The sequence below is a fragment of the Fusarium coffeatum genome (assembly GCF_003316985.1).
Source record: "Fusarium coffeatum strain FIESC_28 chromosome Unknown BRIP53273_contig_271, whole genome shotgun sequence".
NCBI lineage: Eukaryota > Fungi > Ascomycota > Sordariomycetes > Hypocreales > Nectriaceae > Fusarium > Fusarium coffeatum.
Genome location: NW_022158062.1, coordinates 47,977 through 66,582, shown reverse-complemented (window position 1 = coordinate 66,582; position 18,606 = coordinate 47,977). Strand labels below are relative to the sequence as shown.

Genomic DNA, 18,606 nt, shown 5'->3' with positions numbered 1-18,606 from the left:
GATTCAAGAGAAGAATGATGCCCCCAAGGTAGTGGCTGAGCAATGGGAACTCCAGGGTTGGATATTTTCTGTAGTCTCTCATTTGGGTAGAAATATTACGTTCTTTAGAAATAACACATTTGACCCAAGTTATCCATAAGAATTTACACGACAAGCCTCGAGATGAATTCAAACATTATGCCCGGTACACCTCATCAAAAAAAGCTAACATCAAATATTTGGATTACAGGAATGCGGCGGAACCGGCAAGTCAATAACGCCTGTAAAGTTGATCTGTTTAGTGAGAACTAAATAGGTGATAGTCATATGCCCTGTATTCAAATTACAATGCTGAGGACATTGTCATCGCTGCAATCATTTTGAAGTTCCTCGACCATATCATTTGACTCCTCCAAAGAATGGACCAAAATAGTCAAACATCCCAATAACTGTAACGAGAATGATTAAGCTCTCAGCCTGAAGTATCTTAGTATTACTTGGCATAACTTCATATTCACGATACGTCATTTCCTATTGGGAACAGTTTGAATTCAATATCTGATTTAAACGAATGACTACATCCAATGTCCTTCCTCTCCTCAAGGTGCAAAATCTCTCGGCTTCAAAGTCAAGATAAGCGGCTTCTTATCCCAAGCAAGGTAGCACTTCTGAGAAGAATGCCAATCCTCCTGGTTGGGACCCAACTCATAGTCAAACCGATACAAGATTCGACTGACGACAACACGAATCTCGGCATGAGCAAGATTCTTACCAAGGCAGTCCCTCATACCGAATCCAAAAGGCCGGAACACTGAGCGGTTGTCATTGGCGTACTTGGGGTTGTGCAGCGGGTGAGACGGCTGGAGCCATCGCTCAGGGATGTAATCATCTGGGTCAGCAAAGTTATCAGGGTTATGGAATGTACCCCACTGGTAGATGGACACGATGACCTGTGATTGTCAGTAAGAATGTCATGGTTTGGGTAGGTGGAAGGCCTCACTCCTTTGGGAAGGTATTTGCCTTCAATCTCGGCGCCAGGACTGATTCTTGGTGGCGATTCGGCAGCAGGTGGATAAACTCTCAATGCCTCATCAACAGTGGCGTTGAGGTACTCGAGCTGTTTGGTGGTCTTCATGTTGATCTCGCTCTCACTCTTGAAAGAGGAACGGACCTCCTCCACCAATCGTTGGTAGGCTTGGGGAGAAGTACCAAGGTAGAAGAAGAATCCTGATAGTGCAGTAGTGGTGGTCTCACTAGAGGCACCAATCAAGACAGGACAATCGACGAGGATCTCTGGATCAGTGAGACCGCCACCATCACGGTTACGCCGCATCAAGAAGCTCATGAAGTCTCGACGACCAGGGGTGGGTTGCTCTCCAAGCTTCATACGCTGCATGGCGTGATGGAACGTCATGTTCCGCTGGTCCGTCTCCCGCTTGATCTGCTCCTTTCCGGTGAAGAAGAAGTTCATGAGAGGCTCGATGACAGGGTAGTGCTTGACAAAGCGGTTCATGGCATTACCCTTGACGGCCCAGAAGAAGTTGGACACCCAAGGGTGGTACTCCTGCTTATCCAGACAATCAAAAGGCTGAGAGAAGACCAGCTCCCCTGCAATGTCAAAGAGGAGAAAGTTGATCCAATCAACGATGTTGATGGGGTCGCCCACCTTGGCTCGTTCACTCAGACGCTGGAGAAGCATATCCGTGTAGGGCTGGATAACGATTTCTTGTTCAACAAGGGCTTGGTCGTTGAAAGCAGACCAAAACTGTCGACGATGACGACGATGATTTGTTTGGTTGGCGCCAAGGATACTGAGACCATCACCAGGGAAGATGTACTCAGGATACTTGGGAAACTCGTCATCTTTGCCTCTCATGGCGTAGACCTGGAACCAGCCAATACTGCCATCAACGGCAAGGCGGTTAGGTCCAATGCGCACGATGGGACCGTACTTGCGGTGCAAGGGCGAGACTCTCCAGATCCAGGTTCCTGAGATGTTGCTCATCCAGCGTTCGGGGATGTTGGTAACTGCGAGCCATCTGGGACCGGGGAAAATGGAGAGTGGATGGAACCAGACGCGGTAGATAGCGATGGCTGCCAAAGAGGTGACCAGCTTTGGTACTGTCAGTCACTTCAGACTTGGTAACAAAGATCGAACTTACAGTGGCCAAGCTGATGATGGCAAGGGCCACGAGCTTGTCATGGTCGAGCTTCAAAGCGAAACTCGAAAGTTCCATGTTGCGATAGGAGATTGTCATCGTTGTCGACTGTGATGTTCTGAGCAAGTGCCACTGTTCCCTCTCTTTTCGTCTGTATTTATGTCCGTTTGATCCCGAGCAAAAGAGAAAACATCATCTTACTGGCAGTGAATTTCGTAATCCGACAGGTTTTTTTGTCCCTCTTCCCTGATGTCAAGTCTTGGTGCTTATTCTTTACTTACGCAAGGGCCAAATCCTTTGCAAATCTGACAGGGTGGTTGTGCAGCTTACATACACCCCCTGTAGTAGGATCTGAACCCTGGTATTCGGGCCGCAGGATCTAGACAGGGGTTGAGTCAGGGCGGAGAAGACATCCGGCTGGCAAACCGGAAGGGTAGGGTGTATGAATCAGTCAGCCACAAATATCTTAACCCTCCGAGAGTTGGCGATCTGATCTCAGGAGAACGTAGGTTGAAAGGAAGCGGGGAAGGGGGGCAGTCAGATCCTACGCAGGGATCCATCGTTCGATATTCGCGTTATTTCTCCAAGTTCCATTCTAGGCTTGATGGAAGAGGAGTATCGTAGCGTTGCTTCCGCTGTGCCTCACACACTGATAGCTCGGCATCGAAACATACGCGGATCCTTCCAGAAATCTCCCCGAGGTACGTCATCAGCAGAGCAATTTCTCGATCAGATAACGAATCCCGCTTACTGCAGATCCCGTAAGTGAGACTAAATTGTCGTTATAGTGACATGGGCCGCTAAGTGGGTAGTCTTCCTATCTGTCTCTTGTGTCTGTCGTGGGGTGGCTTTGATGCAGTTCTGGGGTAAGCAGTAAAAGCATGATATGACAGTAAGAATCAGCCCCATCTTGGCCAGCCGGATAGATACGGTATGTTCCGCTACAGGGTCGGAAGCTGGGCAATATGATTGACTAGAATACGACTGGAATAGGAATCATGTTTCGAATCAAGTGCTCGGGACATCGGCCACTGTAAGCATAAGATACAAAATAATTGGTCATTTTAGGCCAGGTAGTTTATACTGACACATAGGCTACGTGTCTACTTTGGCGGCCTGATTCATAGTGTAATCCTTCATTTTCATACCAAAGTTGGGAATATTATCTCCATTACTACAATTCTATGTTCGCGATGGTATAGTGACTGTGACGATATGTCAAAAACCGTTCTTTTTCCAGACTGGTCAAGCTCGCAGTAGATTGTGAGAGCTTCTTATGCTAAACTGACACATCCTAATGTCAGGACTAAGAATCAACCAAAGTTAACATCCACTTCAATTTTTTTGAAATACAGTCAAGTAGTTTGTTCTCATGGATAGCTCTAACTCATAATGGCCAATGGAAGCGGATGTCTATAGGAACGCGTGGGAGTCATAGTAAATCAAATAAGACCAATATCGTTGAAATGTGTGCTAAAGGTGTTCTATGGACAAAGCTAAACAACCCGGTTGACCTTCAAGAACCTTCCAATAGCGTTGATCAAAGATGCAAAGAGTTCTACAAACCACATAACAATGCTGCTTGTTCCAACCATGGTCATCGGGACAACCGTCATGAAGAATGCACCGAAAGCACCCTCGCGACGGGTGATAGTCTCCCAAAGCTCACCACCGAGAACATCAACAGCACCATCCCACTGGTACGGTCCAACAACACGGAACTTGGTGTTGAACTGAGCTCCCGTCAACCACAAAACAGGAAGACGCCACCAGAGACCAGGGTGCTTAGCACCAGCGTTCCACCCAGCGCGAACACCGTCCCAGAAGCTAGGAACAGCATCCATGTCGAGAGCCAGCTGGTAAGCGTAAGATTCGTGATGAACACCGTAGTCAATACGCTTGTGGCCGCGAAGCTTGAAGTGGTAGTCTTCTCTCGAACTAAGCGACTTGGCCATCTCAGGGTTGATGAGAGTCATGAGCCAAAGCTGGGCTTGAAGCTCGGCAAGGGGAGGAATAGCGCCATAGCCAGGACGAACAAAGCCGATGAAGCCAACGGTGGGATCGTTGCGACGCCAGATGCAGCGAACATCCGCGTCTGCGCATGTTGGATAGTTCTCACCGTTCTTGTTAGCCTCTTCAAAGAAGGCAAATTCCTGACGGTAACCAGTTGCATAGACCACCATATCGGGCTTCACGGGGCCCAACGTTTTCATACGCTCTGCCTCAGGACGGCCATTTTCCTTGAAGTGCATGATGCCCTTGTCATCAATGTGGCTGGGCCAAGGGGCAAGGTCGATGTATTTACCACCTGGAACCTCCTTTACAGGGACTGTGACGAGGGCGCGGCGGATGCGCTCTACAATACCAGGGTTTGTGGGGCGGTAAGGCTCGCTGATGTAGTGAAGACACCTCCAGACAGCCTTGTTGAAGAAGCCTGTGAACTGTTAGTAACTTCACAGTGTAGTTGTTAAATATCAAGATGACTTACTTTGAGATGTGTGGAAACGCTCTTTGTCAAGACCTCCAACCCACTGATCAACACCATCAGTGGTACCAGAGCAAAGCCAGTTGGCAACCTTGATATTGAAATCTTGGAATCTCCAAGTGAAGAGACGATCTCTCAAGAATGGTGGCAAGTAAGAATCAAGCAGAGGAGCTTGCCAGCTGACATCAATGGGCAGTTCCTGAGCATTGGGGTTGGGTTTGTTTCCCAGACAAGGGAACAAAATAGGGTTGGGGATTTTCTACAAATCCAGTCAGTTTTGACTCTCAATATGGCCTGAGATTGCGTTACCTTGGGAGCTCCAAGAAATCCTTGTCTGTGACAGAGAACGACGCGCTTGGTTGGTGAAGTAACAGCAAGATGAGCAATATCCATGCCAGTCTCACCAGTACCCAGAACCACAACCTGGCTACCATGAGGAAACTCTTCTCTCTTCTTGAACTGAGAAGAGTGCTTGACAATCTTGACCTTGTCAATACCTGGAACATCAGGAATGTTAGGCGTAACGTGAAGACCGGTGCAGACAGCGACAGCATCGCATTCCCAGGTCATGTCAACGCCATCAGGACCACGGTAGTGAATGACATGACCACCAGCCTGACCTCTTCTGATTGAAGTCACAGGAGTTGAAAGAGAAATTTCAGGCCAAAGGTTGAAGTGATCTGCGTACTCTTTCAAGTACCGGATGAACCTTTCTGCACTGAGAAAGTCTGGGTCTTCAAGGTCTGCGCGCCAGTCGGAGAAGCAGGTCAGATACTTGGAGGAGACAAGCTAATTGACTATCAGTATAGGTATCCTCCAGATGCCTGTTGACTTACCTCTGCATCCTCGTAAGTACGCTTCGTAAAAGTACCACCGACCGCATCTTCACGCTCAAAGAGTCGAGCTTCGATGGGGTCAATGTCAAAGAACTTGGTAGCTTCTTTGAGGTACTTCAGCGTAGTAAGGCCACCAGGGCCAGCACCAACGACAGCGACACGCATATTGGAAAAGATAGACAATAGATCAGAAAAAGATTGAGAATGAGAATGAGGTTGGCTCGTGATGAGTCAAAGGGGAGAAACTTGACAGATAATAGCTACATATCGCAACATATACGCGGGCGGCATCTATGACCTACTCTGCAATACCAAGCTTTACTGTGGCAAGGAAAGTTGCCAAATCCATGCAAGACGAAGGTGTTATCGAATCCTTCAGTTCAACGGACCTGTTTACTAGAGAAACTCCCCTCGGGGGTGGGTACGTAAGATTCCCCACGACATCCTTGTCAGTTGCCTCACGAATATCACACACCTCGAAAATAACGGCAGAACAAGAATGAGACAACTTTCGTAATCCTTCGGAGATGTTGATGATGAAGGTAGTAAGCGGGATCCACCTCCAGCCTTGGTGATTGTAAGAGTGCTTATTTGGGCAATTCGAGTTCAGATTCTTGGGAGTACCTGGTATAAATGGTGAGACGGCAAAGTACCACATACCCAGCTCCAGATATTCGTAACACCTTTGAACCCGTCTCTCATCTTCATTTCCTCGTCATGTCTCAAACAGGCCCTCAGATCATCTTTGGCACAGCATCCATTGGATACGGCTCTCTTACCGAAGAAGATGCTGTCAAGCAATTCCTTCAGGTAGCTTCTGACAATGGTGTTAAGCAACTTGATACCGCTGCGAGCTATCCTACCGAGGAAGCTACTGGCCAGACTGAGGTTCTCCTCGGAAAGGTCAAGTCCGGCGATGAAGAATGGGTGATTGACACTCGAGTCGCCATCAGCCGTAACCTCCAAGGCGCTTTGGCACCTGAGGCTATTGAGAAGAGCTTGAACACCAGCCTGGAGAAGCTTCATCAGAATTCTGTGAATGTTCTCTCTGCTCATATGCCTGATCCTGCTACTTCCCTGGAAGACCAGGCGAGAGGCTTTGATGAACAGTTCCGCCAGGGCAAGTTCAAGAAGGTGAGACATATGATAAATGAGTGTTACTTCTGACTAACCTTACATTAGCTTGGACTTTGCAACTGGCCTCTCAGCATGATTGAGAAGTACATCGAAATCTGTGATGCCAAAGGCTACGTTAAACCCTCAGTCGCCCAATACATGTACAACTACATCTGGCGCGGCACAGAGTCAACTATTCTCCCCTTCCTCCGCAAGCACAACATGTCTCTCCACGCCTACAGTCCCCTCGCAGGTGGTTTCCTTACCGGAAAGCCCACAAGCGGCGACACAGCAGGCACACGCTACGGCGAGCCTACTCATCCTTTGACCATCTACAAGTTCATCTACGATAAGGAGCCCTTTCACCAGGCTGTCAAGGACCTGTACAGTCTGATCAAGGATGGTGAGGTTGAAAGCACCTCTGATGTTGCGATTCGATGGCTGTACTACCATTCTAAGCTTGAGTCTCAGGATGCAATTATTCTCGGTGGATCCAAGACTGAGCACTTTGACAAGAATGTTGCTGCTGTCAAGAAGGGACCTTTGCCTGAGGCTGTGCTGAAAGCTCTCGAGGGGCTGGGGGTTAGTGATGCTGGCATGGGTGATGGAAATGTGTTTGGCTCGGTTTTTGAACAGTAGAGGATACTCTAATCTATCTAGACTAGCGTCAGGATAGACTATTTGGATTGAATGAATGGCAAAACTTTCAAACCAGAATAACACGGCGACATGTAGCAGAAAGATTAGACACTAAAAGCATAAGAGACGAAATAACTTGGCCACTTCATGCATTTTTAGGCAGATGTTTAGGCCATTCTATTTTGGTGACCTAAGCCTTAGTTAGTAACTCCAATAGATTGTCATGGTCGAGACACCTACCAACAGTGCTATGGGAATAGTCCAATTTAGATTTTGAAATCGGATAACAATCGAGCCCCGTGCAGGGCCACACCAGGTGAACGTTGGGCGTGATATGGCTCTTGCAATAGCTAACCACAGCTGTAGCGACCGTCGAAAATATATATGAAATTCATAGTTGATAATAAAGAAACAGAGGCAAACGTTTGATTAATCGGTTTGTTCATCAAGTTCTATTAAGTACGCATTACGGGCATCTTTATCACCAGATGTGTCAAGCAAACCCCGAGTAGTTCATCAAGTTCAGAACAATCCATTCCCACTGTTCTCACCACCATGACAAACGCACCAGCCAGTATCATAGCATTCAGTCCTGCAACGTCTCTGAGGAGGCATCACCTCATTGTCTCGCCGTACAAGAAGTTTAACAAAATCTTGCATATGGAACCTCCGTACCAGGTGATCAAGGCTTCTCGATTTCCATATTTCCCATTGGAGGTACTCATCTACTTGTCCCCAGTGGAGGCAGGGAGACTTGATAAACGCAGATGCACTTGCTGATGTCCCGTCGCCGATATGGTCAAAGACATCCTTCCACTTGACCTCGACATACTCGCCTTCGCAATCGTGGTAGATTGTGTCGTAATTCTGATTAGAGCATCTAATCCACTTGGCGCTTTTGTCGATGATCCAGAGGTCAGGTTGATTATTACCTAAAGCATTGTATAGTCGTCGTGCCCAACACCCTCGAGAAGAGTCTCTTTCTCTCTTGAGCGTGTTGAATTCTTTTGGTAAGTTCTGCATCCACGTCTGATCGAACTCGAACGCGACTTTCCCTATCGGCATAGCTTTCAACCACTCAAACGTGAAATTACCATGTTTATGGCTGCTTCTAAATTCCAATGACCTGCCCCGTGTAAAAGACATGCACAGTTGATATTTGCGTAATTCTTTGCACGTCGACTTCCAATCTTTTGCTTTGATGCAAAAGATGTCTCGCTGGGGATAGGCAAGCATATGCCACCGTTGGCCAACTGTTTCAAGGTCGATGGTTGCGGGAATTGGGACGTTTTCCAAGTGAGATAGATCTTCGTGATGGCAATACCAGCGGAAAGGTTCTTTTTCACCGATAGCTTCGTGCTGCACCTCCATCCAAAAGTCGTAATAGGTATGTTTGACAATAACCTCTCTGGAATCCTTGCAGGCCGTCCAAAGGCCTCCATCAATAAGGTACGCAGAATTGTTGGTTTTGTATAGGGGCTGTTCTGTGGAGGCTATAGGCCAGTTGCATTGCAGTGGAATAACACCTTTGCGGGAGAAGTCGATGTACTGGATACCATGCTCATTCGGGCTGATAGTGCGACATGCCTCTTTCCAAATTTCCAATCGAAGTTCGGTAGGTAGTTGTGGGAAGCGATAGAACATTTTTGAAGTCATTTAGACGAGCGTGTACAGGTGGTTACTGCGTGACAAAAGAGTTGGCGTCAAAGGCTGATGAGCAAAACAGGGGTGGATATCTGCTTCTTATATCATTTTGTTCAAAAATTTCATACACAAGGTTTCGCCCCAGCCTCGACTTCAACAGCTACTTTCTTGGCTTATCACTGAAGGTTTTACGGTCACTTTGGAGACCACTCGTCGGGAAGGCTTGAAATTCGATGGTGTATGTCAAAGAGTTTAATCCATGTCAAGGATTATTGGCACATGGATCGTTGAACGAGTCTTTGACTATGTGGCAATGGAAACCATGCAGTGGCAGCAGGCAGCCAAAGGTTGAAAAGTAGAAACCTCAGGCGCAGAGCACTAACGTATATTGAAGATAAACCTTTTCAACAATTTAGGATTTCTTCGGAGCATCATGACTCCAGTGCATACACAAGACCATTTTACTTGCTTGCACTGCCCGACAAATGATCCAAAGTAACTCTTAGCAGAGAAATCCATAAAACGAGAAACTCAAGATCGTCGCGTGGTGTTGGTACATCGTAAAACCCCTACCCTGAACACGCTAAAAGGCACCTTCGGTTTTATGTAACCAAGAACTCAGGGATACGGTTATTAGAACATATGAACATGTTCGCATAATTCGAGAAACATGCAAGCATAGTACATTTCGATTAAATCACGAATTTATTGTTACACCTTGGTGTAGTTTATAGTAACGGCATTCATCACGTAAATCACTCCGGTCGGGTAAAGAGCGACAATTGTGACAGCAGTTGCTTTTTATAAAACAAGATGAATTACTCCGTCTTGTCATGGCGCCATCAGTCCGCTATCGTTCTGCCGTTGTCCACATGTCATTTATCATATGCGCGTATCGACCGCGTTTTGAGGAAACATCCAACCTCATTAGATGAAATACGCGTAGCGAAAAGGAAAACGGTCAACCTTCCCCGTTCCGATCCAAAAAGCAATTTTAAGACCTATAGCTGAATCATTATAGTGCAGGGGAATTTAGGAGAGTTTTTGTTCTCGCCAAGCTTAACCTCCGAATGGTCCGGGTGGATCTCGCGTCCGACATCACGATAACAGACCTTGGAGTCGCGATAAGTTGTTGAAAGCATGGGATTCTACCTTGGTTACCGAGATTTAATCGAATCATTTGAAATAACATTTGGTAATATTCTCTATGCTATAAGCATGGAATTCTAAGAAACGAAGCGCTTAAAGGCATTTCTTGCCTAGACTCGCTTAACAATTATGGCCCGCGTTTGAAACACGGAAACCTCCAAATACAGCAATTCTCCTTGTTTCAAAACTTAATCGCAGAGTCTAGTGTTTCCAAACTTCCCCAACACCCAATTAGCGCTCCTTTCCATGTTACAGATCCATCCTGTGGTTAATTCTTCCGCTAATGATAAGACAGCGGTTCGTATGCTGGCCAATTCAGCTCGAAACAATGACGGAGATTGCATATTGAAGAAAGGGACCATGTTTTTTACTCGTATCGATACGAGACTTGGCATTTGGAGGAGTAGTACATATTAAAACACCATGGTTTCTTCGTGATCTTTGCAGTTTGCTCTTCAGTCCTCACTCTTCAGACAACAACATTCGTTTCTTTATTTCTCTATTCTTTTCATTCGTTGACATTGACTGTCATTACATTTAACTACACTTTTACACTTTTAACCAACTTGTCTGTTCATCAACATGTCTTCTTCCATTCTTTTCGCAGCTGGCCTCCTAGTGGGTGCCGCCCAGGCTTACACTCAAGTCAACGCCGCTTCTCCTTTCATGCTCAAGAACATCGATCCTATCGTGTTCCCCGGCGAGCACGGCAAGTCTCACTTGCACTCTTTCTTCGGCTCCGATGCCGTCACCGTCAACACCAAGACCAGCGCCGAGCTCCAAAAGGGTTGCACCAACGCCGAGAACCCTAACGATTTGTCCGTCTACTGGATTCCTACTCCTCTGTACACCGCCGATGGAACCAACTACGAGCCTATTCCCGTCATGCGCTTCAGCGCTTACTACAACCTTGGCGAGACACCTGCTGAGGTCGCTATCCCTCAGAACTTGAAGATGGTCGCTGGTAACGCTGAGGCCAAGACCCAGGCTGATATGCCTCCTGAGGCCAAGGCCGAGTGGACTTGCGAGAGCCAGCCTCTTCCTATCGGAGCCAACGGTTTCCCCACTGGTACCTGCGACACCCACCTCCAGCAACTCCTCTACTTCCCCCAGTGTGTCAACGAACAAACCCTCGAGACCGGCTACAAGTCCCGCGACCACGGCACTCCCAACTGGTGTCCCGAGGGCATGAAGTCCATGCCCCAGCTGCGATTCAGCATCCGCTACGACCTCCGCAAGGTCCTTCCCAACGGCTGGCAAGGCGAGGCACCCTTCAAGCTCGCCTGTGGAGATGCTTGGTGCTCTCACGGTGATTTCATCAACGGCTGGACTGAGGAGTCTGCTCAGAACATGATTGCTACTACTGCTGAGAAGCAGCACTTTGCTGCTGTCACTGGTGCTCTTGGTGCCCCCGATGCCGGTGTTCAGTGCCAGCCTCGGGATGCTGACCCTGCCAACGGTACTAGCGACTACAACGAGAGCGTTGCTGCTATGAGCAAGCGGGATGTTACTGCTTGGGGATGGAAGAGCAAGTCTCGCCTTGCCCGCTCTGCTTAAAGAGCTTGGATCGAGGGAGATCTGAAGATTATCTAGAAACATATTGATGGGTCCAATCCGAGATTAATTCCCCATACTGTTTGAGCTTGCCCACACGTGACTTGTTCGTTGTTTCTTGTCGATTGATGATGTCTTGCCTCACATTTTTCTCCTACTCTCCAGGGTATGAGTTATCGAGGCCCACTAAACGCAATCCAGCTAGCAACTCAGGTAAGTAGCAGAGGAATTGTCCTTTGAAGTCTTATGCCACTAGAAAGAAATATTACAGTTCAATATGACGTGAAACAACGAACGTATTTCGTCTCTTATGCCCTAGCGACCAATTCTTCCGGTACCCTTGTTCCTTAGCTGGACGCCACAAACCGCTGGACTGCGATGTGGCTGGGATTCCAGACCTGTGGCGCATGCACGGCAGCTGCAGCCTGCAGGACCCCCAATGTCTCACTCACCCAAACGACATCACATTTTACGCTTCGCCATCAGCGCAGGTCTCTTTGCGAAAAGTCAGGATTTCCTTGCTAAATGGTGGGTCAGTCACGATAAAAGGCCCAATGTTTTAAGATTAAGGTAAGCTAAAAGCTTACAACCCACCTTTTCCTTAACAGGCAGATTATATTTCCGGGTCTATCTCCCTAACTGAAACGAGAGGTGAAACTTGGCAAGCTCGAACGCTTTGAGATTTTCTGATGATATATACGTAATGATCAGCCTCGTTTCTGAACAAAAGAAGAGAGAAGCGAAGTGGAATGGAACGGAATGGCAATGGCGATATGTCGAGTGGCACGCGAGATTACAATTGCAAAGGATCCTGTCAGACTTCGGATATTCCCCATTTAGGATGACAGGTTACCATTTTGGAGCAGCTGCTTACCTGTCATACGATCACTTACTACACTTGTTACGAGAACTTTTGATCTTTTGACAATTCATTGCAACGTTGCCATGATCTGTTGCTGTGTTTTATCTGAAGCTTCTTTCTGTTTGATGAAAGGCCGAGTCTCTGTCCCCATGTTTCGTCCCCTGGAACACGCACAAGCGAATTGTTGGCAAAAGCTTGAATTTTTATTATGGATCATATTCGATTGGGGTTGTGTCTCCTGATGATCTGCATCTCCATTCCATGTTGGTCGCGTCGTCATCATTCTTTGTCTCCACAAGAGAGTGGCTTTATTCACATCGAGTCTCAACGGCCACTAATTTCTGACCATCATATATCTATCTATTGTCTTCAAGCCACGAACAAAACAACCAGACTTCAATAATCTATTAAACTCAAAATTTAGTTAGTTCTGATCATCAATCGTAGGGCTGGCTAGTTCGGGCCATCGGTTCTGTAACGCCGGCAGGTCGAGTACCGGTTACAAGGATCATCTTCCCTGCCAAGTCCCATAAGCCGCGTAACACTTACAGCGCCGTGACCAACATCCAACCATCAGAAGCATTGCCCACTAGAATACCAGTTCAGAGATCCTTCAACCGCTGTGGTGGACTCGAGAACAAAGGGACCCTGTTCCTGCTTATTTCAGGGGATGGAACCATAAAACTGATGATCCCGCACATCAGGGGACCCTTTCCTGTGACTGTAATTCTCGTCGTTCTTTTTTGTTTTTCTTTCGCTATGGCTGTCGCGGCCACTCTATCGTCACGTCCTGCGCTGAGGATAGGAACTGTTATCGCCGTCGGTATTTTCTTTGTTGTCGTTCTTTCTACCTTCTTCTTTGACTCTGCGAGATCACCTGTTCGGTTTGCGCACGACAAGGCTCAACAGTACTGTGGCTCGTCGCAAATAACGTAAGAATCCCTCCTCTTTACTGTAGATCATCACTGATAGACTTTATAGTGTTACTTCTTTTGTATCATCACCTACTACTCCTACTCCTGCTCCTACACCGGAGGCTACTGGTAACTGCCAAGATCCCTACCGACGACCGGGATACCTTTACATTCCTACCGACAAGAAGGCTTATAGGGATACACAATGGATCCCATTCACTGAAGACCTCCTCAACTCTGAGCCGCCAGAGTATGCTGCTTACCCACCTAAGCACGAGCTTGTCTTCAACGACACCGCCGTCGAACCCGAATTCCTTAATGCCGGCAGCAACCCCCAGCAGTGGATGCGCATGGCTGTCGTTGAAAGCCGTCGTCGATACAAAGAAGCCAACGTCCCAGCACGTAACGCCACAGTGGATCAGTTTGTCAACATGAAGGAGGACAACGGTCTCGGCTGGCTCTGGGGCCGTCGCGTAGTCATGTTCGGTGACTCGGTCGATCGCTACAACACACAGTTCTTCTGCGAAGAGTTCGGTGGGGAGATCAATCTCCCAATCCAGGACGAAACAGCTCGTCAAGCTAAGGGACTCTGCGAGGTACCCGCCTTCAATTTTACCCTCATCTACTACCACTCCGCCGGATCATTCACATATCGTCCTGACTGGTGGTGGATTGAGAAGATGAAAGACGTCGCCTGGGAAGAACGCTGGGATAAGTTCTGGAAACCCCACGAGACACCCATCAACGGCCCTAGAGGTCACCCCGATTTGATTCTCTGGCAGAATGGACTCTGGGACCAGAAGGCGTTCTGGCTGAGCGGTAAAGCGATGGAGAAGGAAGCTGGGACGCACATGACCAAGAGTCACAGGAAGATGGCTTGGGAGGAAATCCGATTCGTCACTGCACGTATCAAGATGATCGCGCAACGTCTGAACAACGAGTTTGGAAAAGACATACCAATCATGTTCCGGTCTTTGACGGTGCATAAGGAGAGTGGCATGCAAGATGCCGTAATGATGGAGATGGACCGTCTAGGAAGAGCGGTCGCCGAGAAAGCAGGCCATGAGATGTTTGAGTGGTCCAAGCTGATCCACCTCCTTGGAGATTTGTATCAGGATGGTTTACATCCTGGCAAGGGCCCGGCGAGTTGGCTTTGGGGCAATATGATGTTGGAGTCTCTTGTGAGATCTGCTGGCGCCAAGGTTGGAGGAGATGCAAGGGCGCCATACTTTGATGGGTGGGAGGCATGCCATAAAGAATTATCTGGGTGGGGAGGACGATGATGAATTATTGTATAGAAAGTTATAGAGGCAAAACGCCATAATTTCATAAATCTGTTAAATCATTCGATCCAACTGCAACAAGTCTAATTTTGGAAACTGCCTACAAAGGATATCTGATTTCGGAAGCCCCGAGGTGAAATTTGTGATGTTCGTGATCCAGCACGCGTTTGTTGAGACGCGAGGCTCTCGAACGCAGGTTGTGTTCTTTTGTCCCAGATTTAACATCTCTTTGTTTTGAGGAACACGTCCCGAGTATGTTTTTCATTGTTGTTCGCCGAACATTGCGAGGGACCGTCCCTCCGGACCTTTTAAGTGTCTTGTTGTTCCAGTATGGGTTCGAGTACAAATGTACCCAAGATTCCCTCGATGTCTTGTCCTGAATAAACAGTTTCAAATCGCTTATCAAATCGCTTATTAACAATCACCAGGTTAACAAACCGATACACCAACAAACCAAATCTTTCAACAACAATCTTACAAAGTAACACCACCAAAATGTCAAACTCTCACCAAGACGACATCTCTCATCAGGTCTCGAACACCGTGATCATCCCTATGAGGCCCCAACAAAAAGGCACCCTTGCTCTCCTCCCTACCGAGATCCTTTATCAAATCGCAATTCAAACCAAGCCACTTGATCAGGGACCGATCGAGTCTCGCTCCCCACGTATATTCACCAAGGAGGAAACCACAGAGAGGCACACTGCAGAGTCCAGCATTCTCTCAGCCACCGACATGAAGAACCTCGGCCTAGCTTCTTCCAACCTGTTTTATCACATCGCTCCCTTGTACTATCGCGCAGATAACTTCCAGGTCTTCCGCTCCGCTCTCAAGCATGCCGATATCGATGCTATGAAGAGGTGCGCCGAGTTTGGTTCTGCACCTGATGTGCATTGGGATCTGGAGGTTCCATGTGGCCAAAGCCATGTTACTCACAGGCCAATCGATGTTCTTTTAGAGTCTGCTCTACGTGACTTGGACGCCATTGAAAAGTATGTCCAAGCTTTAGAATGGTTGGTGGACCATGGCTACGATGTTTACGAGCAGAAGCTACATCAAAATGACGTGATATGGGCACGAGAGTCTGGCAGACAGGACTCGATTCGAAGGCTGGATCCTTTGTTGAAGTCAAAACGCATGCCGGAAATTCTCGTCCGCTCCCTACATCGGACTAATGATAGGAATGAAACAGAAGGCATCTGTCAAATGATCCGTATGCTCCTCGCCCATGGCTGTCTGTTGCCTTACAACATGGGTGAACAGAAGCCATTAGACATAGCTATGCGGTCTTACTCTCCTCCCCACTTTCTTGAACTTTTGCTCGAGCAATACAAACAACATAACGCTAGTGTCAAAGATTGGAGAGAAAGCTGCCCCGAGTCGATGACTACATGGGTTTCCCATGAGCGTTATATGGACGCCGATTGGTTTACAGAACGTAGACTCCAACGATGGGCGCAAAAGTCCTGCTTGGGGGACTTGGCTGGCAATCTTTTCTACGATCTCATGCTCATGCGTCAGGATTGTAAGGAACAGTACTACGGGGATGTATCCGATGTATTTGAGGAAAAGGTCAAGTTGCTGATCAAGTACGAGTTCGTGGACGAGACTGAGCAGAGGGCTTTGGTTGGTGTCGTTGAAGCTCTACAAGATATCACTCTTATGACAGATCGATCGGGAGACCTCGACATTGATCTTGACGGAAAGAAATGCTGGACTCGTCTTTTCGGTGCTCTCCGTCTCTCCGCAGCAGATGCAAACATCGCAAGCGGACGAGGAACGCTAGAAGGGTCTCAGCGAATCCACCGCTTTACCTTCGACGAGACACGAAACCCCTGGTCGTCATACTACAAGATGGCCTTGAAAAATGTGAATGACTGCAACGAGCTCTCCCACCCATGGCTGAAGGAACAGGGTTTACGCGAGCAGCTTGGCCGGTTTGAGGATCCAGCCTGGGGTGGACTAGTTTCTGAAAGCTCATTTGAATGGCACGAACTTGACTACGATGGATATGTTAGCAGGATTGGACAGTCGTGGATGGAGAAGGAAGAGCAGAAGAAAAAGGAAGCTGCTGCGGAGGGCGATAGAGAGGAAGATTTGCTCGAGGATCAGGATGACGGAGTTGTTGAGTGATGGAGCCTACGAGGGTGAGATGTTATTTATTTTTAGAGTCATGAGCTTTAGATGCTGGTCATTATAAGGCAATGAGAGTATGTGTATACTTATGTCTGGGCAAATTGTGTGTGCATGCAACCGGGTATTAGAAGAATTGGCCGTTGAGAGAACAGGAGACAAAATGGCTTAGTCACCTTTGACCGGCTTAGACCGGCGTTTTAGGCGACTTTATTTTAGTAGCCGCGTTGGAGAGCATTTCTTCTGCTAGCTACCTACCTGGCATGTGATGAGTTCAATTTGTCTTGTCGTTTGACTAGTTGTCTGCAGTGAATCCTTGGGCCACATAATGATATTGAGGCATGATTGCAGTTTTTATCTGATTAATTCAAGTCATAACTGGCCTTACTCGGACGCCAAGGGCCGAGGATTACCTGAGGTCAGAGACACCAACCAATTGGAAGCACTCCAATAGCCTTATCAACCACACTAGAACCTTGCTTCCTTTTCTAGAAATCACGAGTTTCTTTCATTAATTGCTAGGATATAGATTATTGTGAGTTCTCAAAAGACGTCCAATCAGAAGTGACGGCCTGTGTTGAAAGGGTTGAGATTCGAGACCACCTTCTTTAAACAGTAGCCTCGGGTTCTCTAGCCGCATTCTGTATCGGGCAGTTTTCCGCCGTCTCGCAACCCAAATGATCAACCACCTACAGAATAAGTCAATTGATTGCGATAGAGGAGGTAAGCTGATAGTTATTAAAAGCATAATAATACGACCATAACACTACTTTCCCCAGATTCACACACAACCCCAGGATATTCTCTTCCCAAACCTCTCAAATTACTACCATCATGCGATCAAAACGAGTCATCTCCATCGTCACTTGCCACGCGGAGGGCGAGGTTGGCGATGTCGTTATCGGCGGCGTAATCGACGTGCCAGCCAAGACAATGCACGATAAGCTCGTCCACTACATGGCCGAGAAAGATGATCTACGAAAGCTTCTCCTTCAAGAACCTCGTGGTCGCCTAGAGATGAGTGTTAACTTGGTCACTCCGCCTTGCCGGCCCGATGCCGATGCTGGATTCCTTATCATGGCCCCTGGTGACTGGGTTCCTATGTCTGGCTCCAACTGCGTCTGCACAACTACCGTCCTTCTCGAGACGGGTATTGTCCCCATGATTGAGCCGGTTACAACAGTCAGACTCGATACTGCTGCTGGATTGGTTGTTGCTACGGCGGAGTGTGACAACGGAAAGTGTAAATCCGTTTCTTTCGATAATGTCCCAGCTTTCGTCTACGCTCTGGACAAGGAAATTGACGTCCCCGGCATTGGAGTTATTTCTGTGGATATCGCCTATGGAGGTCAATGGTACGTGCTCGTCAAATCAGAAGCACTAGGAATCAGAGTCGAAACCATCAATGCCGACAGTCTTGTCGACATTGGGAAGAGGATAAAAGCAGCCGTCCTCGCCAACTGCATGCCCACACATCCTGAGAATCCCGCCATCTGCGGTATCAACAATACCATTATCACAGAGCCTTTAGAAGACGGTCCTAATGGCAAGACCGTCAAGCACACTGTCGTCGTTACACCCGGTCGTCTCGACAGGAGTCCTTGTGGTACCGGAAGCTCGTCACGACTGGCAATTCTTCACGCAAGGGGGCTTATCAAAGAGGGCGAGGAGGTTACATTTAGAAGTATTATCAACACTGAGTTTGTTGGTAAGATCAGGGGGACTGCAAAGGTTGGGGAGCTTGATGCGGTCTTGCCGACCATTAAGGGACGGGCCTGGATAACGGGTGAGAAGAATGTGCATCTTGATCCTGAGGATCCTTTCCCAACAGGTTTCCTTTTAAATTAATAGGC

At 47.7% G+C, this 18,606-nt stretch overlaps 8 protein-coding genes across 8 annotated transcripts; 5 read left to right on the top strand and 3 right to left on the bottom strand.

The window, feature by feature from the left end:
• Window positions 1-578: 578 nt before the first annotated feature.
• On the bottom strand, window positions 579-2,237 carry FIESC28_09853 (uncharacterized protein; the record flags this gene model as incomplete). The annotated part of the gene is made up of 3 exons (XM_031163988.1): window positions 579-929; window positions 980-2,092; window positions 2,142-2,237. The coding sequence occupies 3 exons, from the start codon at window positions 2,235-2,237 to the stop codon at window positions 579-581; spliced, it is 1,560 nt and encodes a 519-aa protein (XP_031011973.1).
• Window positions 2,238-3,634: 1,397 nt separating this feature from the next.
• FIESC28_09852 (uncharacterized protein) lies at window positions 3,635-5,624 on the bottom strand (the record flags this gene model as incomplete). The annotated part of the gene is made up of 4 exons (XM_031163987.1): window positions 3,635-4,572; window positions 4,627-4,882; window positions 4,933-5,412; window positions 5,460-5,624. The coding sequence occupies 4 exons, from the start codon at window positions 5,622-5,624 to the stop codon at window positions 3,635-3,637; spliced, it is 1,839 nt and encodes a 612-aa protein (XP_031011972.1).
• Window positions 5,625-6,176: 552 nt separating this feature from the next.
• Window positions 6,177-7,214, top strand: FIESC28_09851 (uncharacterized protein; the record flags this gene model as incomplete). The annotated part of the gene is made up of 2 exons (XM_031163986.1): window positions 6,177-6,593; window positions 6,642-7,214. The coding sequence occupies 2 exons, from the start codon at window positions 6,177-6,179 to the stop codon at window positions 7,212-7,214; spliced, it is 990 nt and encodes a 329-aa protein (XP_031011971.1).
• A 167-nt stretch (window positions 7,215-7,381) lies between these two features.
• FIESC28_09850 (uncharacterized protein) lies at window positions 7,382-8,858 on the bottom strand (the record flags this gene model as incomplete). The annotated part of the gene is made up of 3 exons (XM_031163985.1): window positions 7,382-7,404; window positions 7,455-7,462; window positions 7,783-8,858. The coding sequence occupies 3 exons, from the start codon at window positions 8,856-8,858 to the stop codon at window positions 7,382-7,384; spliced, it is 1,107 nt and encodes a 368-aa protein (XP_031011970.1).
• Window positions 8,859-10,589: 1,731 nt separating this feature from the next.
• On the top strand, window positions 10,590-11,564 carry FIESC28_09849 (uncharacterized protein; the record flags this gene model as incomplete). The annotated part of the gene is made up of 1 exon (XM_031163984.1): window positions 10,590-11,564. One exon carries the CDS (start codon window positions 10,590-10,592, stop codon window positions 11,562-11,564), a length of 975 nt encoding a protein of 324 aa, XP_031011969.1.
• Window positions 11,565-13,182: 1,618 nt separating this feature from the next.
• On the top strand, window positions 13,183-14,620 carry FIESC28_09848 (uncharacterized protein; the record flags this gene model as incomplete). Its single annotated transcript, XM_031163983.1, has 2 exons — window positions 13,183-13,355; window positions 13,405-14,620. 2 exons carry the CDS (start codon window positions 13,183-13,185, stop codon window positions 14,618-14,620), a joined length of 1,389 nt encoding a protein of 462 aa, XP_031011968.1.
• A 495-nt stretch (window positions 14,621-15,115) lies between these two features.
• FIESC28_09847 (uncharacterized protein) lies at window positions 15,116-16,753 on the top strand (the record flags this gene model as incomplete). Its single annotated transcript, XM_031163982.1, has 1 exon — window positions 15,116-16,753. One exon carries the CDS (start codon window positions 15,116-15,118, stop codon window positions 16,751-16,753), a length of 1,638 nt encoding a protein of 545 aa, XP_031011967.1.
• Window positions 16,754-17,587: 834 nt separating this feature from the next.
• On the top strand, window positions 17,588-18,601 carry FIESC28_09846 (uncharacterized protein; the record flags this gene model as incomplete). The annotated part of the gene is made up of 1 exon (XM_031163981.1): window positions 17,588-18,601. The coding sequence occupies one exon, from the start codon at window positions 17,588-17,590 to the stop codon at window positions 18,599-18,601; it is 1,014 nt and encodes a 337-aa protein (XP_031011966.1).
• Window positions 18,602-18,606: the final 5 nt, after the last annotated feature.